The sequence below is a fragment of the Oncorhynchus mykiss genome, chromosome 14 (assembly GCF_013265735.2).
Source record: "Oncorhynchus mykiss isolate Arlee chromosome 14, USDA_OmykA_1.1, whole genome shotgun sequence".
Lineage (NCBI taxonomy): Eukaryota > Metazoa > Chordata > Actinopteri > Salmoniformes > Salmonidae > Oncorhynchus > Oncorhynchus mykiss.
In genome coordinates this window covers 17,724,590-17,737,877 of record NC_048578.1, presented here as the reverse complement: position 1 = coordinate 17,737,877, position 13,288 = coordinate 17,724,590, and the positions used below count along the sequence as shown (strand labels likewise).

At 41.7% G+C, this 13,288-nt stretch overlaps 1 protein-coding gene across 1 annotated transcript in view; it reads left to right on the top strand.

Moving 5' to 3' along the window:
• LOC110488931 (platelet-derived growth factor C) overlaps positions 1-13,288 on the top strand; it is a 73,526-nt gene that overhangs the window by 39,720 nt on the left and 20,518 nt on the right. The window contains exon 3 of the mRNA XM_021561406.2: positions 3,234-3,411. Within this exon, the coding sequence (XP_021417081.1) occupies positions 3,234-3,411 (178 nt within the window). The remainder of the gene's footprint in view (positions 1-3,233; positions 3,412-13,288) is intronic.

The window sequence follows — 13,288 nt, the reverse complement described above, 5'->3', positions numbered from 1 at the left end:
AGACAGAAGCCACTACTGAGAAAAAAGTGCATGACAGCATGCCTGGAGTTTGCAAAAAGGCACATTAAAGACTGGGATCATAAGACAAAAGATTGTATGACATCAAACATGTAACTCTTTGGCCTGAATGCAAAGCTCTATGTCTGAAGAAAACCAGGCACAGCTCATCACCTGTTTAACACCATCCCTACCGTGAAGCATGGTGGTGGCAGCATAATGCTATAGTGATGCTTTTCAGCTGCAGGGACTGGGAGACTGGTAAGGATAGAGGGAACAATGAATGGAGCCAAATACAGGCAAATACTTGATGAGAACCTGCTTCAGAGTGCTAACAACCTTAGACTGGGGCAAAGATTTACATTCCAACAGGACAATGACCCCAAGCATACAGTCAAAGCAATGCTCATATAGCTTCAGAACAAGAATGTGAAAGTACTTGAGTGGCCCAGCCAAATCCCAGACTTGAATCCCAATGACAATCTGTGGAATTAAATTAGATAGGGAGGAGGGCAATGAACAGCAATCTTCAAGGAAGAATGGAAGAAAATCCCCAAATCCCGATGTGCAAAGCTGATACAGGCATACCCAAGACAACTCAATGATGTAATCGCCGACAAAAGTGCTTTTGCAAAGTATTGACTCAGGGGTGTGAATACTGAAACGACCGTTCAAAAGTTTGGGGTCACTTAGAAATATCCTTGTTTTTGAAAGAAAAGCATATTTTATTCATTTAAATAACATCAAATTGATCAGTGTAGACATTGTTAATGCTGAAAATGACTATTGTAGCTGGAAACGGCATATTTTTTATGGAATATCTACACAGCGTTGTACGAGATCTTCAGTTTCTTGGCAATTTCTCGCATGGAATAGCCTTTATTTCTCATAACAAGAATAGACTGACGAGTTTCAGAAGAAAGTTATTTGTTTCTGGCCATTTTGAGCCTGTAGTCGAACCCAAAAGTGCTGATGCTCCAGATACTCAACGAGTCTAAAGAAGGCCAGTTTTATTGCTCCTTTAATCAGGAAACAGTTTTCAGCTGTGCTAACATAATTAAAAAATAGTTTTCTAATGATCAATTAGCTTTTTAAAATGATAAACTTGGATTAGCTAACACAATGTACCATTGGAACACAGGAGTGATGATTGCTGATCATGGATCCCTGTACACCTACATAGATATTCCATGAAACATCTGCCGTTTCCAGCTACAATAGTCATTTACAGCATTAACAATGTCGACACCGTATTTCTGATCAATGTGATGTTATTTTAATGGACAGAAAATGTGCTTGTCTCTCAAAAACAAGGACATTTCTAAGTGACCCCAAACTTTTGAACGTAGTGTATGTAAATGAGATACTTCTGTATGAATTCAGGCTGTAACACAACAAAATGTGGAATAAGTCAAGGGGTATGAATACTTACTGAAGGCACTGTAGGCACTGAACAAAATTCATGTTTGAATGCGATTTACAGTATATTGATAACATTAGGCACGTTAACTATTGCATGTGTATAAGAAAACGTTTGCACCTTACGTCTCCCTCTGAACGCCATCGAGCTCCTCGCTTCCTCCTGCGTGACCTTTCCCAAATCAAAGGCAACCATGTCAGGAAATTTGTCAGTCAAGGTTTATTTAACATCACAGCAAATCCCTTTTTAGTTGTATGCGTGTCCCCTGTGTTGTTTTTATAGGAACCAGCTCAAACTGAAACTGTCAGGGAGACGGAAAATGTAAACAATGTCCTCGGTAACCTAATATCTCTATTGGCAGCGCTGAATGAAAGGTAAGTGTGCCTGTCAACAACGCTTGAGTGATTAGTACCAGACTTGACTGTGGACTGTGAAACAAGGGTTTATTGAATGTGGATCATTGGTTCCACAAAATAACAAGACCCACTACCTTGGAACGACTCTTTGAAATTAGGATTAAAGATTTTCTGGAACTCTGCTGTATTTAGAGAGTGATAAAACAAGGTAAGGTTGTCTGTCCCCTCTCTCCACTCTAGAATGCTAATTGACCACATTTCTGAAACCAATTAATCAATAGAGATACGATGTGAATTAGTTACTCAAGTAATGTCCATTAAGACCAGTGACGAGTCAACTACGTCCGAAGCCGAAATAGAAATCTGAATATCAACGGTAAACAAAATCGAGTAACAAAACCTATTATGCCGGAATACATTGTTACAAAACACAATCACAGATACACATACACATTTGTCCTGATTGTTTTCCTTCTACTCAATTCCTGAAAGTGATCATGTAATCTCAAATAAAGTACAGATTATTTTAATCGTCTGTAATATGACTTTGTAAAGATCTATCAGATTTAGTTTACAAGGCACGGACAAGGTAACTCTTATTTGAAGAGCCAAGAGGCATCGTTGCCAGTGGAGTGCAATGCTACTTCTAATGAGCACAGGTTTAATTAAAAAGTCAATCCAAAACTCAACAAAAGATGTATTTGCTTACAGTGTTTAGCGTTACCCTAATAGACTTGTGCCAGGGTTTGTGTCTGGCCCATTATCGCTAACAAGAGGCGACGACTGCTAATAATTTCCCTCCTAACCCACTTGAGGTTGCTCGCTGAATGATTGCACAAGCAATACTCAGCTTATGTTTTCTACATTTAATATCGACTCTAAATTATAGAGCTGCCCATCGCTCCTAGAGGAAACACTTTGAGCATTAGGCCCCACCGTTAGAAACCATTTAGTGATAGAATAGCCCTTTCTCCTCAGAGAGAGGGAACTGGATGGATGGAATGATGGATGGATGGGCGGGAGGAGGGGAAGGGAAATATAAAACAGGAGGGGGCTGTGTAAGGCAGCTACAGCTCAGTGGGGGGTGTATTAGGGCTCCAGAGGGACAAAGCTAACCTCACAATAAGCAATCACAGGCAATTTATGAAATAGCATCATGCTACATGGGTAAGGTCCCAGATTGAGAGAAGCAACCATGAAAGCCCTCTAGATTTCCACACCAATTCAGTGCCTCAGAGGATATATAAATGTGCCAGCACCCAGTTTGGTGCCAGCACCCATGTTCAGTATATGCATTAAGTGCTCTCTTTCAATGCATGCCAACTTTATGTCCTGTCTCCAATGCCAATGTGAATTCAGGGGACCACACGTATTGAGCCAAAGCTCTCTCTCTCACCTCCCTTCTCTATCTCGCTACCCCCCCCCCCCCCCCCCCCCCCCTCTCTGTGTTCTTTTTCCAGGTATGATTTTGTGGAGATCGAGGAGCCATCTGAGAACACCATCCTGGGTCGCTGGTGCGGGTCCCAGGTACCCGCCAGTCACACATCCAAAGGCAGTCAGATCCGGGTGCGATTTATCTCCGACGAGTACTTCCCCTCCGAGCCCGGATTCAGCATTCGCTACTCCCTGCTCCCAATGGTAAGCCACCTTTCCTCTGAGCACACAAACAACACAAAAACCCTCCCTTACGTAATGACTTATTATTTCATCTGTTGTTCTGTATGTGCAAACCTCTCTCAACGTGTTTGTTTTGACCAGTGTTTATACCTAAGTGCTGTTGTAATAGAAGTCGTGACTATATTGACATTTGATGCACCTGTGATCCAATCAGACAAAGTTTTGATTAGAGGCAATGGTACAGGAGTGTTAATAGAGTTGGTTGAGATAGGTTCTCAGGCACAGCATGGCCTGCTGACTCTGGTTGGATTCAATCCACGTCTAATTATTCTCCTCCGACTGATGAAGAATAGTGCTGGATGAAATACCAGCCGTTTTAGGTCTCCCGACCATATTTTTTCCACTGATTGTAACATTTTGTTGTACATAATGTTTCCGACATTGTTTCCTATGACCGAATAGAGCTTCTGGACATCATAGCAGTTATCACTAACCTCGATTTGGATGAGGACTTTTACTTCAATGAGTCGGAGGCAAAGGCCCAAGTCCCCGACACGCGGAGAAGGAGGCGGTGGCGCTGTTGAGACCGGCGTGCAGGGTACCTGACAAGACTACGTCACAGAGTGGATAAACCGCCTCTGCTTTCTGTTCTATTGATGAACCCGCAATCACTGGAGAACAAACTGGACGTGCTCCGCTCGAGACTATCCTATCTACGTGATCTATGTTTCTCAGAGTTATGGCTGAACAAGGACATGGAAAATTTAAATCTAGCTGTTTTTTCTATACATCGGCAGGACAGAACGGCAGCGGCAGGGAAGCTCAGGGGAAGGGGTTTGTGTCTCTTGTTAACAACAGCTGGTGCGCGGTCTCTAATATTAAGGAGGTCTCGAGGTTCTGGTCACCTAAAGTAGAATAACTCTCGAAAAGCTGTAGACCATACTATTTGCCAAGAGAGTTATCTATATTTTTCATAGCTGCCTATTTACCACCACAGATGCTGGCGCTAAGACCGCACTCATCGAGCTGTATAGGGCCATAAGCAAACATGAAAATTAGCATCCAGAGGTGGTGCCCCTTGTGGCCGGTGATATTAATGCAGGAAAACTAAAATCCGTTTTACATAATTTTTACCAGCATGCCATCTGTACAACTAGAGGTGAAGAAACTCTAGATCACCTTTACTCCACACACACAGACACATACAAAGCTCTCCCTCGCCCTTTGTTTTGCAAATCTGACCATAACTATATCCTGCCGATTCCTACTTACAAGCAAAAATTCAAACAGGAACTATCATTGATGCGCTCAATACGGATTTGGTCCGATGAAATGGATGCTAAACTACAGGACTGTTTCGCTAGCACAGACTGGAATATGTTTTGGGATTCATCCGATAACATTGAGGAGTATATCACATCAGTCACCGGCTTCATTAATAAGTGCATCAGACAACTTCGTCTCCACAGTGACCGTACGTACATATCCCAACCCGAAGTCATGGATTACAAGCAAGATCCGCACAGAGCTAAAGGCTAGAGCTGCAGCTTTCAAGGAGCGGGACACTAATCCGGATGCTACGCCTGCCAATGTAACCATCAAACAGGCAAAGCATCAATACAGGACCAAGATCAAATCCCACTACACTGGCTCTGATGCTCGTCGGATGTGGCAGGGCTTACAAACTATCACGGATTACAAAGGGAAACCCAGCAGCGAGCTGCCCAGTGAAGCAAGCCTAGAAGACGAGCTAAGTACTTTCTATGCTCACTTTTAGAAAAACAACACTGAACCATGCATGAGTGCACCAGCTGTTCAAGACAACTGTGTGATCAATCTCGCCGTAGCCGACCTTTAAACAGGTTAACATTCACAAGGCTGCAGGGCCAGACGGATTATCAGGATACTTACTCAGAGCATGCGCTGACCAGCTAGCAAGTTGTCTTCACTGATAATTTCAACCTCTCCCTGGCCCAGTCTGTAATACCTACATGTTTCAATCAGACTACCATAGTCCGTGTGCCCAAGAAGGCCATGGTAGCCTGTCTAAATTATTATCACTCCGTAGCACTCAGATCTGTAGCCATGAAATACTTTGAAAGGCTGGTCATGGCTCACATCAACACCATCATCCCAGACACCCTGGACCCACTCCAATTCGCATACCGCCGCAACAGATCCACAGATGACACAATCTCTATTGCACTCCCCACTGCCCTTTTCAATTACAACACGGCAAGTGGTACCGGAGCACCAAGTCTGATACCAAAAGGCTCCTGAACAGCTTCTACCCCCAAACCACAAGACGGCTGAACAGTTAATCAAATGGCTACAGGGACTATTTGCATTGAACCCCTTATTATATTATGTTTATTTTTTTACACTGAAATTCTTGCAATGGCTATGTGCACACTCACTAGACTCTACCCACACACTCACACATACTAGACTGACACACACACACACACACACACACACACACACACAAACACAGGCATATTGACACCACACACACACACACTTACACATACACACTTTCACACTCTTCAAATATGCTGCTGCTACTTTGTTTATTATCTCTCCTAATGGCCTAGTCACTTTTACACCGATGTACATGTACATTACCACAATTACCTCAACTACCTCGTGGCCCTGCACATTGACTCTGTACCGGTACTCCTTGTATATAGCCTCGTTACTGTTACTTTACTTTATTTATTTTATTATTATATACTTTTTTTTACCTGTGCTTTGTTGGGAAAGGGCATGCATTTCACAGTAAAGTCTACACCTGTTGTATTTGGTGCATGTGACAAATGAAATTTGATTTGATATAAAAAAAATGAATTTAGAGCTGGATCCAACTATTAGCTTTGGACTTGTCTGATATAACTGTTTTTTACATGGCTCTCTCATTCTGTCTCTCTTTCTCTCCATTTCTTCCATCCTTTCTCTCTCAATTCAGTCAGCCTCTATTGGCAGGATGTGTGTCAATAGTCCCATTTTAGATCATGAAAGATCACATTACTCTGTCTGTCTGTTAACATCCTACGTCTCGCATCCTATTCGACTCTCCTCTTCCTCTCTCTAAACCCTCTCTCACGTTTTTCCTTTCCTGACCCCTGTCTTCTCCCCAACCTCCCCCTCCCCTCTCTTCTCTCTCCTTCCTCATCCCAGACCACACACATAGAGGCCCCTTACTACCCACACAATTCACTTATGAAAAAACCCAGAGATAAACTGAAGTGAAGACTGCCATGTTTTAACCTGTCATGTTGCAGTTGTGTGCGCCTCACTCTTAAGTAAACAGCTCTTCCCTTCATCAATCCGTAATGGCCTGCAGCGCAGAGAAATCATTTGTTACTGACAGGCACAATTGGGAAAAGGAGGTCAGCAACGGTGCATCTTTTTGTCTGTTTTCCCTTTTTTCATTCGCTTTTGCAGTTTTCTTTTGGTTTATATTTACCACAATATTTCACTTGGTTTTATTGACTCTGCTCTCTTTTTGGTAGATGAGCTGACACTTCCACGTATTTCTTTAAACAAATGCATTTCCTGTACCTTCTGACTCTTTTCGGGTTTCTGATACTTTTTTCAGAATCTCAAGTATACAGCTGCCTAACATGTTGTCCTTCTTCTATTAATGTGAGCCATGACTCTTTTCACCCAAAATTCTACCTAAAAGTTTGCCATATACTTTCATAACATAAAGATGGTCAAATGCGGAGCTGAGTCCTTATTCTACACCGTATAGTGTGTTCAACCAGTTATATTCATTAGATTAAATCTGCAGGCCAATATGCTTAACTGAAGGGACTCACCCACACATGCATACACATAAACAAAGGCCTGTCTTAATACTAAGAGCCTTTCATGCAATTTGCCCTAAACATTATAATAATTTACATTCATCTGGTTGTATAATAACTTGTAACCCATTTTCTGCAATAGGAAACAGTACAGAGGAAGCCGTTTGTGTTCATTAATCTTTAATGATATCTGTCAAGACTAATAGTATGCTGGGCCGATCATAGTTAACCCTAATTTTGCACATACACTCTTAGAAAAAAGTTTTTCAAAAGGGTTCTATGGCTGTCCCCATAGGAGAGTCCTTTTTTTGGTTCCAAGTAAAAACCTTTTGGTTCCAGGAAGAACCCTTTTAAGTTCTAGATAGCACTTTTTTCCCCCAGAGTGTAGAGGCCTGTGTGAATGTGAGTAAAAGTGATGTCACCAACTTCAGCCATGTTCCAGTTTAAAGGTGATCCATTTGGATTGTTCAATGACCCAAAGTGTCATTAGATCAGAACTTTTCAGAAGTCATGCAGATCTAGATTAAAAACATCCTATCCAGTGACAGGAGACCCGTTGTAAGCCATTCTCCCTCCCTTGGCCAAGACTGTTTAGTCAGGCTGAATTTTCTAAATATGTTTTCCTGTCACTGAATACAGTTACAGTTGAAGTCAGTTTACATACACTTAGGTTGGAGTCATTAAAGCTTGTTTTTCAACCACTCCACAAATGTCTTGTTAACAAACTATAGTTTTGGCAAGTCGGTTAGGACTTTTACTTTGTGCATGACACAAGTAATTTTTCCAACAATTGTTTACAGACAGATTATTTCACTTATAATTCACTGTATCACAATTCCAGTGGGTCAGATGTTTACATACACCAAGTTGACTGTGCCTTTGAATAGCTTGGAAAATTCCAGAAAATTATGTCATGGCTTTAGAAGCTTCTGATAGCCTAATTGACATAATTTGAGTCATTTGAAGGTGAACCTGTGGATGTATTTCAAGGCCTACCTTCAAACTCAGTGCCTCTTTGCTTGACATCATGGGAGAATACAAATAAATCAGCCAAGACCTCAGAATAAAAATTGGAAACCTCCACAAATCTGGTTCTTCCTTGGGAGCAATTTCTAAATGCCTGAAGGTACCACGTTCATCTGTACAAAATATAGTACGCAAGTGTAAACACCATGGGACCACGCAGCCGTCATACCGCTCAGGAAGGAGACACGTTCTGTCTCCTAGAGATGAATGTACTTTGGTGAGAAAAGTGCAAATCAATTCCAGAACAATAGCAAAGGACCTTGTGAAGATGGAGGAAACAGGTACAAAAGTATCTATATCCATAGTAAAATGAGTCCTATATTGACATAACCTGAAAGGCCGCTCAGTAAGGAAGAAGCCACTGCTCCAAAACTGCCATAAAAAAAGCCAGACTACTGTTTGCAACTGCACATGGTTTTTTGAAGACATGTCCTCTGGTCTGATGAAACAAAAATATAACTGTTTGGCCATAATGACCACCGTTATGTTTGGAGGAAAAAGGGGGAGGCTTGCAAGCCGAAGAACACCATCCCAACCGTGAAGCACGGGGGTGGCAGCATAATGCTATGGGGTTGCTTTGCTGCAGGAGGGACTGGTGCACTTCGCAAAATAGATGGCATCATGAGGTGGGAAATGTTGTGGATATATTGAAGCAACATCTCAAGACATAAGTCAGGAAGTTAAAGCTTAGTCGCAAATGGGTCTTCCAAATGGACAATGAAAGTTGTGGCAAAATGGCTTAAGGACAACAAAGTCAAGGTATTGGAGTGACCATCACAAAGCCCTGACATCAATCCTATAGAAAATTTGTGGGCAGAACTGAAAAAGCGTGTACGAGCAAGGAGGCCTACAAACCTGACTCAGTTACAGCTCAGGAGGAATGGGCCAAAATTCACCAAACTTATTGTGGGAAGCTTGTGGAAGGCTAACTGAAATGTTTGACCCAAATTAAACAATTTAAAGGCAATGCTACCAAATACTAATTGAGTGTATGTAAACTTCTGACCCACTGGGAATGTGATGAAAGAAATATAAGCTGACATAAATAATTCTCTCTACTATTATTATGACATTCGAGATGCCACTCGAGAGCCCGACACGGCCGATTGCCATAATCAGTTTAATATCGAATTATTAGTGTGCATGTAAACATACTCAATGCCTTTGAGAACATTATGATACCCCGAATCATAAATCTCACAAGTTTTTTTTGAGAGTGGACCTTTGATGATAATACGCAATTTAGGGCATTGAAAAACACTTGTGGCATTGACAACTGGATTGGTGCTGCCGTGATTTCCACTCCAATATCCCATCTCACTTTACACATCAACGATTACTGGAAGGTAATTTCTGATGCATATCCTCCAGAAATGATTTAATAGATATGTTTCTCTTTGATGTGTGATACCCTGCTCATAACATTATTTATTTCCCCGAGGTGTTTACTAAAGCATTTGTGCATGCCCGGACCTTTCAATCTCTGCTAAACGAGTTTCATTGTCTCCCGTGGAACAAAGGCATTGTTCATCTTTTTCAGTTCATGCTAAAAAGAACGAGCAGCTTTGGTGTTTAATCATCCTTCCATATAGCACCATATTGATGTTGTCAGAAAGACCAGATGGGACTTGATTTTTGTATAGTTTCTCTCCTTTATCTTCAAGACTAATATCAGGAGAGAGCGTTATAAAGCAGATAGATTTACAGAGAATAAGGACCTTACTGATTTGGATGCATCTTTTTACAGAACAATGTCCCCAGTGACTCCTGTCAATCCATACAGAATAGGTCCTCCACCAAATTCACGGCACACCAACATCAACTTGCTTTGCTTAGTCTCCCATTCAAGCACTGTGAAGTTCTAAGACGGATGCATGTATTTATGTATGTGAAAGTCATGAGGGGAGAGAAGATGAGGACAGCTTTCTTCAGCTCCAGTTGTATGTTTTATTCACAAACCACAGATCATCTGAATGTTGGCCTACAGTCAATCAAACAAGGATCGGAGATCTAGTCGTATTTTATTAGCTAAAGCAGCAGTTTCTCTTCTGAACCCTAGGTGAACTTTTCTGTAGTCTTCATCAACCCTAATCTTGATGAGTAAATACTAATTATCTTATTAAATACCTTAAACCATTTACTACACTGGCACTCCAAACCTCTGAATCCATAACCGTGTAAGAATCCAGTTTGCTGTATAATTTTTGCCTCTTAAACAGTGATTCCCAAAAGCAATGTTGACCTGTCCTAAGGTCTACAATTTGTCCATTTGTTTTTGCTCTACGGTAGAACTGTTTTGTTATTCTAGTGGAAGGGAGGAGGTGTATTTTGGCTTAGTCTCCGGCGTACAGTGCACATCAAGAGGCATGGCTGGATCGTGAGGGGCTATATTTATAATGTCCAATAGGGGGAGAGAATTTGTGGAACCTACAATTCTGCCACCATGCTGTTTTCTCCATGTCACTGCTGATTTTAGTTGTTGATGATTGAGGGATCTGTGGTAGTACATTATAAGTGCTGTAGACTGAGATGAAGCCATTTAGATAGGATACATACTGTACCTCTGTAATGCAAAGCAACTGCTGGGTGTGGAGGTTTCTCAGGTGATTTGAATACTTTACACTAGACTGGGATTGAATCAACTGCGGATAGTGGATTTCTGGGAAGCACTTTCATATTTGCATTTGTTTGAACAGCAGCTTGGGATAGAGGGGAGTTGACACTTGGTTTCTAAACTAAATTTATACAGTAGTAGGAAGATATGTACAGCATGCCGAACACATACATATGTCATGTATATTGAACCTGCATGCATACATACAATGTCTTCAGAAAGTATTCACACCCCTTGACTTGTGGCAAAACAATTTACTTTTTGTCCTGAATACAAAGTGTTATGTTTGGGGCAAAACATATTTTCAAGCATAGAGAGGGCTGCATGATGTAATGGGTATGTTTCTAATCGTTAAGGACTGGGGAATTTTTTAGGATAAAAGAAAAACTAAGAGCTAAGCACAGGCAAAATCCAAGAGGGAAAACCTGGTTCAGTCTGCTTTCCACAGGACATGGAGTTGAATTCACCTTTCAGCAGAACAATAACCTACACACAGCCAAATCTATACTGGAGTTGCTTACCAAGCAGGCAATGAATGTTCCTGAGTGGCCGAATTATAGTTTTGATTTACAGTACCAGTCAAAAGGTTGGACACACCTACTCATTCCAGGGTTTTTCTTTATTTTTACTATATTCTACATTGTAGAATAATAGCGAAGACATCAAAAATATGAAATAACATGTATGGAATCATGTAGTAACCAAAAAAGTGTTAAACAAATCAAAATATATTTTATATTTGAGATTATTCAAAGTAGCCACCCTTTGCCTTGATGACAGCTTTGCACACTCTTGGCATTCTCTCAACCAGCTTCATTTGGTAGTCACCAGGAATGCGTTTCAATTAACAGGTGTGCCTTGTTAAAAGTACATTTGTTGAATTTTTGTGTTGTTATGAAGTAGGGGTGGAATACAGAAGATAGCCCTATTTGGTAAAATAACAAGTCGATATTATGTCAAGAACAGCTCAAATAAGCAAAGAGAAACGACAGTCCATCATTATTTTAAGACATGAAGGTCAGTTAATCTGGAGCATTTCAAGATCTTAGAAAGTTTCTTCAAGTGCAGTTGCAAAAACCATCAAGCGCTATGATGAAACTGGCTCTCATGAGGACCGACCACAGGAAAGGAAGAGTTACCTCTGCTGCAGAGGATATGTCCATTGCACCTCAGATTGCAGCCCAAATAAATGCTTCTCAGTGTTTAAGTAACAGACACATCTCAACATCAACTGTTCATATGAGACTGAGTGAATCAGACCTTCATGGTTGAATTGCTGCAAAGAAACCACTACTAAAGGACATCAATAAAAAGAGAGACATGCTTGGGCCAAGAAACACAAGCAAGGGACATTAGACAAGTGGAAATATGTCCTTTGGTCTGATGAGTCCAAATTTGAGATTTTTGGTTCCAACTGCCGTGTCTTTGTGAGACGCAGGGAAAGTGAACGGATTATCTCCGCATGTGTGGTTCCCTCCGTGAAGCATAGAAGAGGAGGTGTGATGGTGTGGGGGTGCTTTGCTGGTGACACTGTCTGTGATTTATTTAGAAGGCACACTTAACCAGCATGGCAACCACAGCTATAACGTGGACGCTGGGAGCTGGGAAGCAAGTGCAGGTGGAGAGTTTAATAATGAATGGAACATGCCGGAAGATCTGCTGGAACAGTGTCTCAGCGACCTGGAGAGAGGTAGGGAGACCAGAGAGAGGAAGAAGCCACCATGATTTAGAACATCTGTCCACAACTACCAGAATGGTGGTGAAACCATCAGAGGGGGGAGATCATACAGTCCGGAAGACTGTGTGATCACACTCTCTGCAGCCGATGTGATTAAGACCTTTAAACAGGTCAACATTCACAAAGCTGCAGGGCCAGGCGGATTAACAGGACGTGAACTCCGAGCATGTGCTGACCAAATGGAAAGTGTATTCACTGACATTTTCAACCTCTCCCTGTCTGAGTCTGTAATACCAACATGTTTCAAGCAGACCACCATAGTCTCTGTGCCCAAGAACACTAAGGTAACTTGCCTAAATGACTACCGACTCGTAGCACTCACGTCTGTAGCCTTGAAATGCTTTGAAAGGCTGGTCATGGCTCACATCACCAACATTATCCCAAAAACCCTAGACCCACTCCAATTTGCATACGGCACCAACAGATCCACAGATGATGAAATCTCTATTGCACTTCACACTGCCCTTTCCCACCTGGACAAAAGGAACACCTACCTGAGAATGCTATTCATTGACTACAGCTCAGCGTTCAACACCATAGTGCCCTCAAAGCTCATCACTAAGCTAAGGACCCTGGGACTAAACACCTCCTTCTGCAACTGAATCCTGAACTTCCTGATGGGTGGTAAGGGTAGGTAACAACACATCCGCCATGCTGATCCTCAAAACGTGGGCATGCTCAGTCCCCTCCTGTACTCCCTGTTCATTCATG